At 43.7% G+C, this 20,364-nt stretch overlaps 1 protein-coding gene across 4 annotated transcripts in view; it reads left to right on the top strand.

Moving 5' to 3' along the window:
- The window catches only part of kif26ab (kinesin family member 26Ab), a 69,141-nt gene that overhangs the window by 14,511 nt on the left and 34,266 nt on the right, over nucleotides 1-20,364 (top strand). For 3 of the 4 annotated variants that reach the window (XM_044166454.1, XM_044166453.1, XM_044166455.1), the window contains exon 3: nucleotides 14,253-14,729. In XM_044166454.1, coding sequence (XP_044022389.1) covers nucleotides 14,253-14,729 — 477 coding nt within the window. Of the gene's footprint in view, nucleotides 1-8,708; nucleotides 8,854-14,252; nucleotides 14,730-20,364 lie in introns of those variants that run through there. The other variant, XM_044166456.1, reaches the window with a different exon arrangement.

Here is a 20,364-nt window from a genome sequence, read left to right on the forward strand (position 1 = left end):
GCTGTGTCCAACTCACCTCCCCCATCTCCTTCAAGAGCAGCAACTCAGCAGCTCATAAGAGCCAGAACTTACAAAACCAGGGTATTTCTCTCATGTCCACTGCAAGTCCAGACAGCTAAAACTATTATGTGGTCAAACTTAGATGTGTGGTTTCATTTACACACAGCGTTTTACAGTTTGTGTCTGCTTAATTTGACTTTAAAGAAATGCGTTGGTCTTAGTCATACAAAGCAATGCCGCCCTTAGGCTTGAGTTCATGAGCTGTTCGGAAATAATTCACATGATCAACATCTTTAATGAATCTCTTCTTGTGGTTTTCATTTGGATAGCAAACTTGATTCTAAGTTGTGAATGCACAGTCATGATTTTCTCTTTTCTCTTTGTGCTGCGCCTGACCCAAACACAGTAAATGCATTTGTGAACATACAGTATGTATTAAATTTCCTTAAAACTGTCCTTCCATCTGTGTGAGCATTCCTTCACCAACATGTATTCACTGCTGTCACACGGTCATTACCACATTCATCTAGCGAGACGTCACCCCCTCCTCCCTATTCTGTCCATCCACTGACCCCTTGGTCTCCCCTCGTCCCACGCTGGACATTTATGTCTTCATGTCTTTGTGAGCGAGAGGCTGTTTTGGCTGCAGCGTCCAATGGAGTGTTGAAACCAGGGCACACTTGAACTCCCACAGAGTCTCTGGAGACGACATTTGAACTGGATTTGACCTGTCAGACTAAACCTAATTTGTGTGTTTCCATCTCTTTTATGCACTTCTTACACACATGCATACACACAACATACACATCTACAGTCAGTTTTCATCAGAGGTTGGTTTCCATACTAGAAAGCAGTTCTGAAAGTGTTTCCTGCTTGAATTGTTAAGTTATAGAGGATGCTGTAAAAGCCCTACAGTAGCCATTGAAAAGTCATGGTGGCGCTATGGGGATGGAGGGCTTGAGGCTCCTGCAGCAGCTGAACAATGCTTAATTAGCTCATAAACAAAGGCTAGTGGGGGATCAGAGAGGGCAATCAAAGTGTCCCATTCCTTTGAGCTTCTCTCACCGTCAACAAAGCCTCTCTAATGGCCCCATCACTCCACTTGTTGTGTCTCACCGCAGTGTGCTTCCTGACAACATAAAAGGCTCACATTCCAAAAAGAGCTTCGGACAAGAGACGATACCCGTCCACACCCCCCTTGGCTGCCAACAGCACCCTTCCCCTCTCTGCTAGGTATTGACATTGCTCCTCCGCTCACCTCCGCAGTATATGTTTGGTTCCCCGTGGCAACCATAGCTTTCATCTTCCCTCTTTCAGTCTTGTGTCCGTGACTTTGGTGGTCTGTTTTAATGTGTTCCTTTGTGTGATGTTGTGCTGGCACACTGCTGGGAGCCTGTGAGGAAGTGCTCCACACACAGAAGACTGTGCCAGGCTCTGAAGAGGTTATTCAAGCTTGGCATGAAGGCAGGTATGTGTGTTTCAGGTGTGTCCATGAGCATGCTTGTGCGTCACAGTGGATTGGTGTCCATGTTTGTACTAGACAGTGAGTGTGTTATTTTTTGTATGTTTGGACACGAGGCCCTCTAAAGAAAACAGACATCCCCTGCCACACGAGGACAGCACGGCAGCAGGTCTGAGGCAGTCTCTTCTTGTTTGTGCGACTATGTTATCATCTCCTGTTTCCCGTCAAAACAGGAAAAGACAGGGGCGAAAATGGAGGCTAGGAAAGTGCTGCCTTGATGTGTGTTGGCTGGAGGTCCAGCTCTGCCTGACAGTGACCCTCCTGGCCAGTAAAAACAGACCCGTTCAGGGCGTAACCCACAGCGGGCTCCTTCATGGTGTTATTTTTATCACTTTCACAAAGCACAGCGAGGGATGCTTTTCCCTGCTGTTGACATAGGTCTGGGTCATTTGTATCTCCAAAACAGTGCAGGAGCAGCAGGCAGAGAAAGAGAGGGAGACGTCCCATCTGGCCGTGTCCCTTTGGCTGGCAGCCTCACATGATTGTATTCTCTGTTTAGGAAGGGAAATCCTTTTTGACATTTTGTTAATCATGAAAGTGAGACACTCCTTTTCTTTGGATGATCTTTAGACCTCCATCACAATACCTTTTCCGTCAGGCTGAAGTTGTCATGTGATTTTATCCATCCATCACACATATTTGTTAATTCTTTACAACAGGATGGCACACACACACACACACACACACACACACACACACACACTCTTTTATGGGGCTGAACTGTGAATGCATTCCAGCCAGTAAAGTCAGCTATCAGTGTGGTTCAGGCAGTGGATTACTGCTGATGGCATGGCAGGTAAAAGCCACAGCGTCTGCTATCATATGGCTAAATGAGAAGGCACGGACAGGCACGCTTCACAAACAGCTGATTAGGGAGTCAGGTAATTATTGACTGTTGAAAAATGATAACCATCTCCTGCTCTGCTCTGCTTAGGGAGTCACTGTGTAAAACTGAGAGTTGCTTATGTGGAATTCCAAGAGTTTGAAGGCAGAGCTAAGTTTAGCTTTTTATGGGGTCTCTAAAAAAGAAAGAGCGACTTGCACAAGAATGCTATTGTTAGTTTGACCAGATTGCACCAAGCAGGCTTTTCTGCTTTTGTTTTCACAGCAATTTGTGTGCACATTGAGGCCGGAGTGGCCACCACTTTTATCCATGTTACACAAGAAGCAATAGACCACTATCACTGCTTCAGCTGCCAAGTTTGACCTCATGGAGAATGAGATTTTTTTTGTTTTTGATATTTGATAAGTAACTGAACATGAGATCAGGTAAACATCAGCAATAGCTCCTTCAGCACGTAGCGTCTAGACCGGCAGCAGTGGTCTGCTCCTGTCTCCGTGACCCAGATTAAGATATGGCGTGTGCTTGCTGACTGGGGTCGATGTCATCAGCAGGGAGGTTGGAGTTCATTTGTCTTTCTTGACAGACCTTCAGGTGGTGTTCCAGTGCTCTGGCATAAGGCCACACCACTGCTGACCTCCATGAGTTGCACAATTAGTTACCCTTTGACCCCTAAGTCCCACAATCAAACCCTGAGCATGGACCGGGCATGCTTCTGCATCCCCAGCCCCACTTTACATATGACATATGTGTATGTGTGTGTGATTGCAGCTCAAAAAAGCACAGATGTAGCATGTGATTCAGTCTGACATGATGTAATAGCTCTAAAGTACTTCTTGTTTCAGTCTACTTCATGAAATTAACAAAACAACGGGATTGGAGCCATGCATAAAAATTTACACCCCCAACTTAATGATATATCTGGCTACTTTCCATTCTCCACTCATAAATATATAAAAGAGCCATTAGTCTGCATCCGTCTGCTGCAGACCGTACAGCTCTTCCCTCCTTGAGTGACTATTGTTATTTAACTGGTCTTAACTGTGTTTCTCATGCCCTTAAGTGCAATTAAAGCGCATCACTCAGGGCTTATGCAGACAGACAGACTCAGATGAATACCATCGTACCCTTGAGCCAAAAGTATAAATCTCTTCGCAGACTAAAGCTTTCTATTTTCACTTTGTTTGACATGTTCTGCCCCTGCAGTGTGGCTCTGAAAATGCAACTCAGAGCCGCACTGCATCTTCCTTCTATTTCTCTCAGGATTGCGTGTTTCTCCATCACGATGAATTCCTAAACTCTCACTGAGCTGTGCTGTGTTGTGACATTTCATATGAGCAGGCAAAAAGAAAGCCCCCGAAGAATGTGAAGAGCTCAGTTCCAAGGTTATCTCTTCATTTCTCAATGTGAAATGACAGCCGCAATGTCCTTGTCCTCCCATGTTGGCTTCCTTGGCATGAGAATAGAAAAAGTTTTGTGACTTGTTTCCTGTTTTGTGATTGGTTGTGCTGGAAAAAGCTAGATTGGCAGTCTCCAACAGTTAGCTTGTGTGTCCTTAGATGATGATTTGTCTGACCTCTTAGTCGTTTACAGGTGGATAAGTTACAAAGCCTTCACAAATTGGTCTGCTTTCTCCTGCGTCTGCTTTAATGTTTTCTTTAGCATTACTTACTACTTACTATTAGTCTTTTTTAGCCATGCTAGCAGCCGGTCTGTCGGTCCGTCACTTTGGTCCAGATTGAAACTATTGGATCGATTGCCATGACATTTTGTGCAAAGATTCTTGGTTCCCAGTGGACGAATCATAATGACTTGGGTGATCCTCTGACTTTTTCCTGTGGCGCCACCAGCAGGTCAAAGTTTTCACTTATCCTGTGAAATATCTCATTATCATTAACATTACTGGATGGATTGGCACAAAATTTGGTACAGACATTAATGGTTCCCAGATGATGTATCCTACTGACTTTGGTGATCCCCTGACTTTTCCTCTAGCACCATCAACAGGTCAGAAGTTCAGTGTGCCCAACACTTTGGTTTATGACTGAATACCTGCAAAACTAATGATATTCCCATCAGCCTTGGCTGTACTTGTGCTAATTAGTAAATATTAGTATGCTAGCATGCTAAATTAAGGTTAGCATGTCGATATTAGCATTTAGCTGAAATGCTAACATCAGTTTTCCAGCTCCTCCTGGGGGATCCCAAGGAATTCCCAGGCTAGATGCCCAGAAAACCTCCAAAGGAAGGCGACCAGGAGGCATCCTAATACGATGCCTGAACCAACTCAGCTGGCTCCTTTCGACGCGAAGGAGCAGCGGCTCTACTCCGAGCTCCCTCCTGATATCCAAGCTCCTCACCCTGTCTCTGAGGCTGAGCCCAGCCACCCTACGAAAGGAAACGCTGTCGCTTGTATCCACTATCTCATTCTTTCGGTCACTACCAAAAGCTCATGACCATAGGTGAGGGTTGAAACGTAGATCAATTGGTAAATCGAAAGCTTTGCCTTCCTGCCCAGCTCCCTCTTCACCACAACTATCCGGTACAAAGCCCGGATTACTGCTGATGCAGCACCAACCCGCCTGTCCATCTCACACTCCATTTTGCCGTCTCTCGTGAACAAGATCCAGAGATACTTAAACTCCTTTGGTTGGGGCAACAACTCACTCCCAACCTGGAAATAATAAAAGTGAAAAGTGATTATTTAGGGAAAACGTGGCTTTCAGCCCAGCCAATCCTCACCAACTCATTATAATATTGAGTAATACCAAGTGAAATGGTTGGCGTTGCTTTTTGTTGTGGGCCATAAGGCCATTTGCGGGATGCTATTGTTCCTAAAAGACAAAGTGGCAAAATGTGCATGTGAAAAAATTTTGATAAGCCAAGCATTTTCTAGGATGGTGTATGAGAATCCTTTAGAGTCAGTAAGTGGATTAGTGTGCACTATTCTCCACTGAGATAGTTCAGCCTACTTCCTTATCTCGCTGATGTTCAATTGAATGCGTCTAGACATCTCAATTAGCAAGAAAAAACCCCAACAAAAAACAGATAATGGTTAGTGCTTATCTCAGTGTGTTTTTTCTACCACTGTTCTTCAATGTCTAGTACTCATAAACAGACAACAGTTTTCCATTAATATAACCCGTCCTGGCTGAAAGCCATGGGCTGATGTTTAAATTTCTATTATTAGCGATAATTGTGTTCTCTGAGAAGTCATTGGCATGGTAATGACATCTTTCATGATAAATTAGTATTCCCCCCCTCTCTCTGCTGTACCTACACTAGGCTGTTGCACCAGACCGATTCCGCCACTCGCAACTCTGCTGCTCCATTGTTCTGCCAACACGCAGCAGCTTTGTGAGACACAAAGCATGTCACTCTCTGAGATAATGCTCTGCAGCCTGGGAGTGGATGGGATAGGGACGCTCAGCACAGCTCACCTTGGCTCAGGATGATTAGTGCTTTGCTGTATGAACACAGTTAAGGAGCCAAAATGGGGGGCTAACCTTTAGCTTGTGCTATAGTCCCTACTGCTTTGTGATGCTAATCAGTTAGCCTGTTGCTCACATATCTGTGCTGGCACATGGGCCGATAGGTGAAAATTGAGATATCTGCCAAATAAAAAAGTGTCATGCTCAACAATAACCACTTACAGTGCCTCATTATGTGGCTTCTCCTCACATACCGAATCTACAGAGTCACTCCATGTGTAGAGAGAGAGTGGGAGGGAGACTGAAACACCAGCAGCAACAGAAAACTTGAATATTTATCTGTATGGCAGCTTGCCAGCATAATTACTGTACCGTCCATTCCAAGGGGAAAGTGGAGAGAATAATTGTTGTAGGATACTCAAGATTTCACCTTGTCATCACTTTCATACTGCTCTGTTTTCATGACTAGGAGTATGTGTAACTATGCATTTTCGCGAAAGGTGTCTGGGATGAAATATTGCAATAACCATATAAAATGAACCCAATATGCTCCGTGTAGATCCATATGCTTATGTGCACAGCAACTGTGCTGCTTGGCATGAAAAAGTATTTAAATGTTAATCTAAAAATGATTAATTCTAATCATGTTGTTGATGTGTAGACTGAGATTTTTTCCATTATGGGTTCTGGAGGATGCTGATGAAGATACTGTATGCAGTTACTTCTGTTTGAGAATGAGTAACTCCCTTTGTATTTTTCTTTGATAATTAACAATTCACATGGACACTACCCTCCATGTGGCTGTGGGAGTCCTGCAATGGAGATTAGCTGCCATAAGCTTTAGCAGCAGTTTGTTTTCTCTCTAAATAAACTGCAGGGAACTGGGAGTGCTCCGTTTCCTAGTGAAAACGAAAAGTCCTCCTGTAGAACAAACTGCAGTGAATGCAGCTCTCTTGGTGTGACAGTTTAGACAGAGGAGAAGCAGGTGGCTGTCATCACTGTGTATAGACTGAATAGAGGGTTGAATTACGAGTGAAGTAGTGGTTTGGGCTGTTGGAAGGAACTATTGCATCAGGATCCTCTGCTCTGCAGTGAGTGTTTTAGAGTGGGCTCTTGGACAAAAATAGATCACTCAACGAGCTCCAGTGGATGGTTGGAAATACTGAATACTGTTTTCACTCTGCACACTAAGGAGGACTTTGCAAATGTATGGAACAGTGGTGAAATTTTGATTCTGACCTTAGATTCTCAGTTTTAAATTTCAAATGCAATGTTTTTACTCATGCATTATTTTGCAAAATAGCAGATTCAGGGGAGAGGACCAAATATTAATTTCTACTTTTCAATAGCCACAAGCTCAGAGAATGTGCCAGATGATTTTAACCCTCCGCCCTTCTTTTCAACCTCCATCCCCTCACCCCACCTTTTCTTCCCCCCTTGTGCCCTTGCTTTCACCTGCAGTTTACAGCAACACCTGGCTCCTGCCTATCTAGCTTGCCTGTTGAATTTTTCATTATGTACTCATTTTGGTTTGTTTCCACAGCCAAGCCTGGTTGGGGAAAAAGAGAAACTACCTGGAGAGCGTCTCAGAGCCAAAAATCAGCCATTCTAATTAGAAGTGCACAATCGTTGGCGCAAGTGTACATAAACACAATCCACTGCATCCCTGGTGAGGACAGCATAGCAAACAGCTCTGCTGCTGCCTGACTTTCCACGGCAGCTATGGGCAGGGAAGTGGAAAATATTTGAAGAAAAAAATACTTTAATCCTACCAGTTTGTCTAGTGATGCAGTATTACTTTATTCACTATTGAGAAAACCCTGGAGGGATAGATGTTGTTCTCGCTGCAACCAAAAGCATTGTTTCATCCCTGTGAAATCAATTTCTTAATGAGTTCAAGTAATGATCATTCACCACCAGATATCTAATAAAGACGTCTTTCTAGCAGTTGCTAAAGTCCCCCACTCTCCCACTGGCGAGTCCAGGCTGGACCTCCCAACAGTCTGACCTCGGCCAAAGCCGATGAAAGCTTGACTGATCTGGGGCTGAGACAGTGAAGGCTCTCTTGGGTCCACAGAAGAGAGAGAGAGATGTTTGAAAGGGGGGAGAGGGAGAATGAAGTCTGTCCAAACAGTCTGAAAAGGGCTTGTTTTCTTTATGTGCGTGAGTGAACAGGAAAAGGTAATTAACTGGCCAAGTGGCGAAAGGCTAGAGTGATGGATGGGTGTGGTGTAAAGAGACAGCCACACAAGGGGCAACACACACACACACACACACACATACACACACATACAAACATGCATGTATTACACCCATTTCTCCTTCTTATGTAAAGCCTGGATTAGTGAACCTTTTACGTAATTACACTTAAAACATATATGTGAGTCTCATTCTGCCTTCAGTAAGAGGAGCTACAAACACTCAGACTCTGATAAATGGGTCGACCATATGGAGTGGTGACACATCATTACATGAGGTCATTAATGGTTGCAGGGTGGTTTGGCAAAGACTCATGAGTGATTACATCTGACTCTATCTATGTTTAACCTGAGGGTCAGCAGGATTTATGGCTGTTTTTATTTGTGATGGACAGTGACATCTGTTTTTATGGATGCCAGGAGAAGCTGTAGGCTGCAACTGTAGTGCACAATGAGCTGTATCACAGTGCAAGTAAGCCCAAAACAAATCGATATGTCACACCAGATCTTATCAAGATATTTTAAAAAAGGTCATAACCTTACTTTGTAGTAAATCTTGTGGGCTCATTCGAATGGCAGATTTCCTCGACCCTGTTAATGTTCATCAGAGGATATGTCACTGTGATATTCTGGACAGGTGGCTATCATGTGTTGAAAGTGTCACCAAGGGGTAAAGCCTATTTGCATTTTCTGTCAGCAGTTCACTGACAGTTAAAGGGAGGAAAGGGCTAAATCACACAAGGCAGACAGCCTGACATCTGTCTCTGTAAGCGCTTCATGAACAGATGCTTGATGCAGGGAGACTTGGCTGTTCATTTAAGGGAATACTGATGAAAAATCTGATACACTTCTCTAAACAAGGTAATCATCTGTTTGATCTAAAAATGGGGAAGTTTGTTCATTGCAATGTGTTGTTGACTTTGTAAGTAAGCAGTTTGTCTTCAAGATAGCTGCAGAATTAGGTAATGCTAGCCTATCTCTCTCAGAAAATTGTAATATTACTAAAGTTGTAGAGTTGAAAAGGTCATGATTTCGAACATCAGTAAAATTGAATATTCATTATATCTTAACTGGAAATTGTTTTTCAGTGTACCACCTCTTTAATCAAGAGGTTTTCTTGCAATTTTCAAGTTCCTTTCAAGTTTTTGAGTTTAAAATTAATGAAATCACAGGAGAGTCAGAGAGAAACAGGAGTAGTGAGACTGAAACGCAAGAATGTAATTGATTTTTGCAACCATATCTCTCACAAAAGCTTAAACTCAGATAATGGGATAAGAGTCTAAATGTAGCCTCACTTAGACAAAAGCTAAATTTCACATTAGAAATGCCAGAGAAACAGCAGAGATATTTAATCATTAATTGATGGAATCTCATTGTGTTTCAATAAAAATCCCAAAGAGTGACAGAAACATGAAGCAGCCAGAGTTTTTCACACAGCCATGGAGGATGAATGAATTCATTACTGTAGTGGTGTATGCTTTTTGTCTGAGGCAGTATTATCAGGTAGGTAATGACAGTGTGCTTGTGTTGCTGCAGATACCTTTGCTTTGTTTGGGAAAAGTCTTATTACAGGTTTGTTTAATCTTGTCAAGTCAGCAAACAAGGGCAAACATCTGTTTGATGGGATTTGGAGAGCCGTCCCATTTTGTGTTCTACCAAAGGCGTTCCCACAGAGTTAAATGGCATGCTAGTGTGACATCCTGAGTCATTGTCTTCCCTGCCTTCGAGCAGGCAGTGGTTAAATTTAATGGTCTGTATCCCAGATCTGCTGCTGCACTAAAAGCTCTACCTGATCTAATCAGAGTCACAGGCTCACTTCCTCCGCTCCTTCAGGGGTTCTGAGTTGAGTCGGCTGGCTTGGAGAGCGGGTGAGAGAGGTGGAGGTGGTGGGGATAGTTGAGAAGGAGCAGGGGGCAGAAAGGGATTACATCACTGGATGTGTTGCTTTTATCCTGGGAATGTAATCTGCCTTAATGCCCTGTGGTCACCCGGGGCAAGGCCAGCAGCTGTGCTCGTTTTTCTCTGAATTGGCTCTCAGAGTGAGCCAGGCTACCTGTGGGAAAGCAGGCCTGCTGGAAGCTCTCGTCCTCACCCCGGGATCTGGACTGGGCTCCTGCGGTTTATTGGGGGCCAATCCTTTTGAGACTTATGGAGTGTGTGGTTAGGGTCAACACTGTCTCAGGCCAAGTAAACAGAGATGGCTTGGTCGCATCCTTACAGGGAAGCAGAGGAAGGGAAAATCAGGAGTTGAAAGGGCATTGGATTTGGCACCTGCTGTGTGGTCTTGATTTTACAAGAAATGCAGTCATAGGAAGTACTTAAGAATTGTAATGTGTAAACAGGACCGGTGCTGGTGGGAACAAAGTTTAGTGAGGACAGATATAAAGCAGCATGATGTTGTACTGACTCTTTTTGAGGAATGTTTCCATGCTGGTAGAATAATAAAAAAGAAACCTAGAAGGGGAAGGAAGGAAAGGAAGACTGGCTGAGCAATTTGATTTTAAAGTCAACTCTCAGGAGTTAAACTGGCGTGTGTTTCTGTTTACTGAACAGTTACAATGAGCACAGAGGATCGAGGAATAGTGAAGATCTTATTCCTATAATGCCAGTCCTGGACTGATTCTAGGCTAATTGCACTATGACTTAAAAAGTAAATCACATTCGACAGAATGCCACAGATTGTCTACAACTTTTCTACAACTACAACAGTTCAGATATGAGCTAACAAGCTGCAGGCTCCAGTATGTCAGAACTTTTCACTTTAGTTTTTCTCATCATTGATGTACGTTGATACAATATTGCTTCATTTCTCTTTCTGCCACTGCTGCAATGGGTCATGGGGAGCTTTTATGTCTGGGAAATATCTGTTGGGCTCAACTGGAATAGAAAATATGTTTCCCAGAGTATTTTACTTTCAATGGAGCGTGCCTAAATGTCTTTCGGCTAGCAAGGGGCCTCATGCATTTCAAATCACTATGACCTTCCCTTGATTTAAGTCAGCTTGCTACTGTATAGCTGGTCTGGCTCCACATCAGAGGCAAATCAAACGCTGAATGTGGAAACAGTCAGATGGCAGTTTCACTTTGTCTGGTTCGAGAAAAGGTGTACTGCCTAAACAAGGTAAATGAGGTGTGATTTGAGGAAAAATCCTATGTGTGACTTTGCCTGGTTCCTTTCCATGTGCCCTATGGAGGCATGGGAGAGAAATAATGCACATCTTTCTCTCCGTCCCCTCATCCATAAGTGGTTACGGCTGAGCTTGTTTCCATCAGTCTCTGGGCATGGGTTGTCTGTGATGACACTCTCCATCAACCCAGAGAGACAGTCAGTTAGTCGGGTGGCTCTCTCTCCTGCTGCTGCTGCCCTGGTTTTCATCACAGTTAGTGTGAGGGACAGAGACAAACTTAGGTCTCTAAGGGCTGTGAAGGGCTCATTCCACAGGCAGGGCTTTCTCTCACCAGTGCGCTTGGCACACCTCCTTTCCATAATAAGGCCATAGCATCTGACTACATTTGTCCCCAGAGTTTAATAAAGATCAGTGCTGACAGGCAGTAAACCAACACAACCACCCACAAGCCTCCTGGCAAGGGCCACAACCCCGGCTTACCTCCTCCCTCTCTTTCTGTCTCTGTCCTCTTATCCTCACTTGTGCAGTTTGACTCTCTCTATGGATAGACCTCGGGTTGAAAAGCAAAACCATCTCCCACTTGTACAGAACAATGGCCGAGGAGTCAGAGCCCTGAAGTGGCTCCACGCCTCTCCGCCAACGGGAATGCTTTGAACACTTGGACTGTGTTGATGCCGTGCATTACATACTTACTCTGAAGCAGTGCTACGCTTCACACCCACTTGCACCTGACAGTAATAGAGCTTATGGATGACAATAGAAACAATATGGCTTTGTTGATGGGTGCATCATATGTCTAATTTTTTCCACTTTATGCTTATGCACAAGCTCTCAAGCAGTTAGCTTGAACATGATAGCACAAACATATGAGTAAACTGTTTAAGTTTGCAACTACATGGTGACGTTTCAGCCAGCATTACTGTGTTACTTTTTTATATCCAAACCTGCATTCTCTGAGTGATGTGTGAAATATCTGCCAATCTCGGTGTCCTCTTTTGATATCTGACACCTCTTATATACCATATAAAGATGGATTCTGTGGCCCTCAGTTTCATCACACTCACATCAGTCTCCTCCACATCCCCAACTTCATCATCATCCTCATCATCAGCACCATCAACCTCATAAGCCCTGTGGCCCTGACCCTTTATTCACTCCACTGGGCATAAAGCTTACAGACAGCTTTACAGGAGAAGCCCACTCTCTAACCAACAGAATCCTAACTGAATAGCAGATGGGCTCAGCTTTGTGTGTCTTTTTATTAGCTCCCTAAATCAACACCTAACAATGCATGGAGAGAGAGAGGGAAATTGATATCTCCCATTTACTAGTGCCCCGAGGTGGGTAAGGGGTGGTCGGAGGGTAAAGGGTGAGGGTTGATGGAAGGGTGGAGTTGACTGGTTATGACTTTGCTTCAATTTCCTGTCTAGGAAGCTCATACATGAAGCCAGACTAGACTCTTATTTCAGCAGAACTGTCCTGTCTTGCGCATAAATATCGTGCCTGAGCGTTACAGTAGAGATCCTTCACATGTCAGGATCTAGCAGCATTAGATAGCATTCATCATATTTCTATTATAAGCTTCTTACATTCAAATCCATTCCTCATTGGGATATACTCTAGCATCAACAATCACTTGATACCATACTGCACTTGATCCACTGTTAGCCAGTCATCAGCCCATCAGAGTTTCTCATTCGTTGTAAGATTTATGGGATTTTCTACATCCTGAGTGTATTTCTTAGCTGTGCCCACCCATATGTAAAGTAAGTAGCCAGTATAGTAAGTCATTAACCAAAACCACTCAGTTAACTTCAGACCAGTCCAGTCACAGTCCCATGCATGATTGTCGTTTAAGTAAAGTGATGATATAGAGATTATGCTGATCCGTCAGGGTACACTGAGTATCATACAGTGGATACCGCTTTCTCTTGTCCATCATTTTCTGTAAGGCTGTAGGAAAGTTTTTGCATGATTATACTATTAGTTCTGTGGGTGTTTGCAGAGAAAGGTCATGTAAAAGTCTTCGTATTGAGCCGCTTTCATAGGGAGGAGATTTAGAGTCCCTCTGCCTGCCTCTATGGTCTCTTGGGTTAGCTGTATTAAGTGGCACTGCATTAGGGCAGAGGATTGTTGTTTCCCCACTGCTTCACTCCTCCTGATCACCTCGGAGGTTCCACGGAGCAAAGGCCTCATAAACATTTATGTATGGGCTGTGGGCTCCTGTCTTAGGCCACGACTCCACTGGGCAGAAGCCTAGTGCCCCTTTATGCCTCTTAAGAGACTCTGTTGTCTGTGTATTGTGTGTGTAAGTGTGCAAGTGTTTGTTTCCCTAAAACACAGAGAAAATTATGTTCCACCCTCACTTAGGATTTGAATAGTTCACTAGTAGCTCTGTGTGCCTCCAGCTTCCTGGAAGAGGTAGTTATTTTTACATTTGGTGGCTTATCACGTTTTCATGCTGGGACACTTATCATATGTAAATTGTATGGCTTTGGGTGCTAGAATCCCCTCAGCTGTTTTCTTTTGTCATTCCTCCCAAGCAGAGATGGACACCCTAGGGAGCCTTCATAGAGATGAAGTGAAAGGACAAAACGCCACTGGACACAGTCTCTAAAAGCTGTAACAAGCTGAAATCTGCTCGGCCCTCTTCTTTCTAAAGCTTCATAAAATAAATAAAAGGCACATTTCACTTTCAACTTTTTGTTGTGAGGAATGTCTCTGTGGGATCCTCAAGTAATCCCTCCAAGCCTTATTTCAAAGTTGTCTCCTCACGTTTGGCTTGTTTGGTCTCAGCTCCTCAGCAGACACTGTGAAATGAGCACACGCCTGGTGAACCTGATCAGCAGTCTTAAGTTGCATGCAGGCGAAGCATCTCAGTCTAAACAAACAACCAATCCTGAAAAAGAGGAAGTGGTTAAAGCAGGGAGTGAGGGTCCCAGAGGGCAGTCAGGGACCACACTGCTAGCAGACCACTGACGCGCCTGGAAAATGTGAACAACATACAGGAAATCCTTTGAAAAGAGCAGATATGGAGATATGCTCGAGATCAACTTGCTACGTGCATAGAGTTGTGTATGGGCATATTGTGCATGGAGTTAAAACCCCTCTCTTGTGTGTGTTTACTCTGCAGGACCCTGGATATGCAACCTTCCTGTTCGAGCAGCTCCAAACACCTGGGAGCCATGAAGCTGGTGTCAGCTGTTGCCAGGTGTGCTCCACACCTCTCCGCCAACTGAGGCAGGAGGCCTTGCAGACGCTCCACGCCCCCGTCCTCACCTTCAGCTCAGACATGGCAGCCTTGCCCACTACATCCTTTTTACCACAGCCTGCTAGATTCACTGTGTCATCCTCCCCTGTCCATGCAAAACAACTGTCCAAAGGCCAACCAGTTGCCCACTCTGTCCTGCCCTTGGGAGAGCAGCACAGGGTACCAGGCTGGTCGCAGAGCCCCTCTGTCTCTTCAGGGCCTAAGACAAGTGTCCAGGTGACAGTGGCAGGAGGGCAGCTCAGTGGATCTCTGAGCTCCGTTACTATTCAGGCACAGCAGTACCTCGAGGGCATGTGGAGCATCTCCAGGGTCAACACCTACCTCCCTCAGCCCAAACCGGTATGTCTTTAATGTGTAAAAAAAAAAAAAGTATTATATTTACACAAAGATAAACATACACATACATAAATATATTTTAAAGTGTCCTTTTTCACCTTTATATTACATTTCATGGATCTTCATCCATTTAGAGCGACTTTAAAATAGTGCAACAGTAGAATGAGCTCAAATTCCTAGAGGGCAAAATAGCTGACAATAATTGGTAATGTAAAGGTCTAGCTACTTGAGTGCCCTTTGGAGGTTTTGGGGCCATAAGACCATCCTGTGCTTTGATAGCACATTCAATCATGAGCAACAGTGATAATGAATATTCCAAATCAACAAAAATGAATCATTAAAACTTAATTTATCGATATAACTGTTAATCGACAAAACCTTTTTTCTTAAAATGTCTTCAGTTCATGCTGTAGTGCTTGTCAGGTTAAGTCTTGTCACAATAAATGCTAAATTTCAAACCTTTAGAAGAGATGAAGCCCTGCAGAGAATTTGTGAGTAAGAACTCTGCAGAAGTGCTGACCTCTTATTCCTCAGTAGTCAAGGAGCCTGAGTGATCTGAGGTCAGAGGTCATCACAACGCTAATCTGCTGACCTCCTCCTCAAGGGCATTTCAAATGACCACCCCACAGCATCACCATAACTCTTCTCTCATGTTGGATAAGCATTAGTCTGTGCTTTGTTTGATGCAAGCGGCAACCTCCGGGGCTGAAAAATGAAGCCAAGGCTGAAGTGCAAAAACCGCAGTTCCTCAAATAGAGGCTGGCTCGAAAAGCGAGTCAATCCACATAAACCCCATGTTAAAATGCCCAACTTTACAGCAGAAAAAAAACCATCTTTATAGCCTGGTACAAAAAACGGTTTTGGTCTCTATAGCTAATTTCCCCGTTCATGACAACTATATGGGGGATGAATTTATATATAACTTCCCTGTCTAAATTATATTAAGGCTTAAAGTTATGCATAATTAAGGGCGTGGCCACTTTGAGTGACAGGGGGGTGCCATCACATGTGGCTAGCTGCAGCAACCAGGCTTCATTTTATTTGCACAATTACCCAGTTTTTAATTCCAACATAAGTTTTACAGCAAAAGGTGTAAGTGCTGACAGTGATTTCTAGCATCCTAGAGCATGTTTCTGGCTACTGATATGAAGGTATCCTTTTTACTGATGCATCTCTTCCTGCATTAACAGGGACATCTGGTCTCGGACCTGATTGACAAACCTCTGTGAGATTCTTCACCAGGCAGACTCAGTGTACAGACCAAACAGCATGTGTTAACATTATCTGGTCCTTGCATTTAATTGAAGACATATTTTCACCCCTCCCTTTAATGTCAACAAGTGCCTTTAGAGATGGTTTATGGGAGGCCAGCAAAAGCTTTTAACTGCATGTACACAATCTAGGGCAAATCAAACAGCCTGGCACAGACGGGAGAGGCTGACTTGTGTTCTCCATCTGTGTCTAAAAGCAATTAGTGGCCCTTGGAGCTGGGATGAGTTACTCAATGCCACATAGCTGAGGCTGGGGCCCTCCTTGGACAGAGAGAAATGTCCCTTCAAGACATGAAGTTACAAACACAGCAGAAATTGGTGTTTTTTTTCTCAAGCTTGTTTCTTTCATTAAAACCAGATCCTTCAGAATGACAAAAACCCACACACACTCTTGAGGATTGGAAGTTACACTGTGCCGAAAGGCACAAGCTTCAATTCATTATTCCATCTTGTTTTTATTGTGGGGAAAGCGTGCAGTGTTGTTCATACAAAGAAGCAGAGATGGACTTTGTGTGTTAGACAGAAATCATTCTGAGTATGTAAACCAGGGAGCCTGGGGCGCTCCCACACACAGCCCATTATAGGGCACCTTGAATCTCCCATTCTCCCATTCTCTGGTTAACATCTGGAATGATGTTTGTGGTCGTTGGAATTTAAACTATCTGGCCTCTTTGTAATTGGCTGACACTGGTTCATATGAGTGTAGCTGCCTTGAGTGTAGCTGCCTTGAGAGCAAATGGCGCACAATTTCCTGAGACACTCTGTTGCAGATCTAGAACCTGATGCAAATTCCGATGCTTTCGTTTTGTCTTGTGTTACAAATCCAGCGATCCCTTTTCCTTTACAAAGGTGCGCTTTCGCCCCTCCCTAAAAGCCCAAAGTCACTCTCAGCCAGGTTGTGGCAGGTTTAGTTTAGCTCGAGCCAAGATGACAGGGGGTTATAACTGCTATAACTTGCTAGTCACCATGATTAGCTTAAGCCTATGGCATTCTACACTGGACTTTTCCTCTACTCATAGCTTAACAAATTTGCCCCACATGTTAGTCAACCCAGGGGAAACACTACGTTGCTGTCATCCTCTTGCGCTCTAAGATGCCATTTAAAGTTAATAAAGTTCGATTACTGTCAGTTACCATGGCAACGGTAGAAGCTTCTAAGCTTTGAAGCATTCGGGTCAGCCCTAAAAAGACAATTTAAAAAAAAAAGTTCAATAAATGCATGATGTCTCCTAAGTCAATGAGTAATCGTGTTAAATACTTGTGATCTCAATATTGACCAAAATAATCATGGTTATGATTTTTGCCATAAAACCACATTGTAAGCAGGGTTATACTACTATTCAAAACAAGAAGAAGATGGACCCAAATCTGTGATTCTCCCTTTGCTCCATAAAATCCACAACCACATGTGCACTAATCTTCAAAGACCAAGTGCTCTTGACCCATGAGGGTTTCCGTTACTGGCCCACTGGTTGCCTGCTGACATGGCCTGCTCCATTGCCACCAATTTGAAGCCCAGCAGATGATCTTGGCTGCTGCTTCTTTGGTGCAGCTGGGCTCGCATGGCAGTGTGCCACAGAAAGCGATGATGACAAGAGAAGAAAAGGATACAGGCAGGAAAGGCAAGGAAAATTCCCAGTCTTGCCAAATTAGGAAACAATTACAAAATTTGGCAATTATCTTTTGGAATTTGCCTATAGACAGTGGAGAGAGAGCGCTTAATGTCAGGGTGTTTTACTTTAGTCCTTTTCTCACATGATAGGACTCCAGTATTGTTAGAAGTCAATTCTCACCTCAGTTGGTTTCTGTTGGTTACACAGGCTGGCCATGCACGACAGCCAGATTAACACAAGGCCTATTTCACTTCAACAGTAATCATCTGTTGACCACTGGGATCGTAGGTCACAGGGGAGTCCTGGTACTCTCAACAGCTGAGGAGAAGATGGTCTGCTGATAGGGTGCTGGCCTACCCTGCTCACTTCAGACTTCACAGGAAGCACTCTCTCAAACTCTTATTCACTCTTTTGACTCTCTTCTTCACTCTCTCCATTATGTTCAAATCTCTCTCGCTTTGTCTCTTTCCCCCTCCCTTTTCTGCCTTTTCTTTCCAGTGGCAAACCAAGGCAAAGGGATCAGGGAGAGCTGGGGGTTAAAGGGTGGAAGGCCAGCTCATTACTGACTCTCGGGGCAAACGGCCGAGCACACATGGCTCCACTGACACCGCCTAATTACCTGACCAGGGGATAGATAATACTTTTCAGCCAGAATCAGGGCCAGTCTAGGTCCAAGGCTACAGAGAGCAGCTTGGCTGAGGGACTTAAGACCCCAGTCTTAATGCTAGGGGAATATTCTTTGATAGGCACTGTGATGAGCTCAAGTGTGTGTGCACGTATATGTGTGTTTGAGTCTGTAGTTTATCCATGTTGAGCCCACACCCCAACCCCACCTATGCCCAGCTGTCCCTGTATGCTCCTGAAATTCGCTGCCACTTGATTTTAAAACTAACACTACAACGACTCAATCAGTGACAGATTTGATGAGCTATACACATCAGCTTCCTGTACGGCTGCATGTGAAGTGCTCTAGGCTTTCGTGCCAAAGTGTAATGGGTCTACTTCCCTGGTATGCGCAGAGTTCCTAACCTGTCACCGACACCAGCATGGTGTGAGGCTTTCCGCTCTGTATGAAGATCTGGCTCATTTCAGTTTGCAGCCAGTTTTTATTTACAGCCATGGTGTACTCCTCAAGTCATAACTTCACCCACCACAGCTTGATATCTGACTTAACCACCATGATGAGGTCTCAAGAGAGCAAAACCAGACCTCTAAAACAAGGCTGTGATTCGTAACTCTGATAACAAGCTCAAAAGGAAGAAATGGGAAAGTGGGAATTCATGAAGAGCATGCACTGCCGGCCCACTGTTTGACAAATGGTCAGTGACGCTTTTCTGGGAAAAGATAATGCACCCATGCTTTAATATAGCAACACATTGTAGTGCATGTAAAGCTAAGAGCGGTGGCACTCTGCAGAGCAATGGCCCAGCCTCTCATGTGAATGTCAGAATGTCCTCACATCCTGATGTATAGCATTCACATGTCAGACTTGGCATATAAATAGTGCAACTCTTGTCAGCTTGTGTTGACAAGTGGCAGATAATGAAAGGCCATACACTTTGCAAAAAAGATTGTAAAGGATGTCATTTTAGTTGCCAAACATGAATCCAGGGCAAACACTGAGGTGGTAAATATGCAGATGGCCTGAACTGTGTTTATAATATATATCCTGTCAAATGGCACTGAAGCTGCAGCGCTGTGTTATACTCAATTCAAGGTCGTTGCTGATTACACAATGTTCATGTGTCAGTGTTATAAATGTTTTTAGGAAAACTTTGGCCTTTATTTATTTAATTTCCGATGCTTGAAAGCCACAGAACCGGTTCTTGTCAGCTGCTATTGATCATTGTCTTGCAGGATAAACTAGCGGCTCCGGTGAGGATTAACCTTTTTGTCAGTATGATGACTCCAGCTGAAGTCTAGTCTCGGAGTTGGCTTTTGGCTTGTATAATTAGCTCTCTGCACTCCTTCAGTTGGACTATAAGAAATCAATGAACCACTGCAAGCTCCAGAGCTCCAGCTGAATTTTTAGCTTTTTTAATTTTTTTTTTTTACCAGTTTTAGCTTTAACCTTAAACAGAAACAGAAGGCTAGAAGGCTTAGTCTAGGGCTGTCTTCTATTTTTTCTGGACTATGCATCTGTAGCTCTGTGTTAAAACCTTTTCAGCCATATTCATACTTCAAATACTTTGAATCATCATCACAAGAGTGACAATAATCTTTATATAACTTTTTGTAAAATTGTGCAACTGCTATCAATGGAACAACTATGGAACAAATATAGTGCCAATGCACCATTTTTATAGTTACATTTTTTTATACATACATTTTTATAGAACCAGTGAACAAAATACTGTATTTACATGCTATTTTCTCCTGTATTCGACTTTTATCATTTTAAAACCACAGCCACAGAAAACAAAAAACTCTACCTCTAAACATACTGCATTGATGATAAAACTGGTATAGCTGTTTATAGATGACCTGCTGCAGCCCATACAAAGCAAATTCATACAGACATACAGGTGGTATACCCAGTGTAGCTTTGGCATTAGTTACCAGAGCCCAAGGGCTAAAAACAGATGCAGCTCACCTCAGGTTACTCCTGTTCGATTACCAAGCTTCCAGAACAGGGTGCTCATGTAGGCACAGGTTTGATACCTTGTAAACATTTAAGGTACAGAAAAACAAATCTCATTTCTCACATTGTTGGTGACTCCCTTTGAAACTCTCTCTTAGATCCTCCAAGTATAA

The sequence above is a fragment of the Siniperca chuatsi genome, linkage group LG15 (assembly GCF_020085105.1).
Source record: "Siniperca chuatsi isolate FFG_IHB_CAS linkage group LG15, ASM2008510v1, whole genome shotgun sequence".
NCBI classification, from domain to species: Eukaryota; Metazoa; Chordata; class Actinopteri; order Centrarchiformes; family Sinipercidae; genus Siniperca; species Siniperca chuatsi.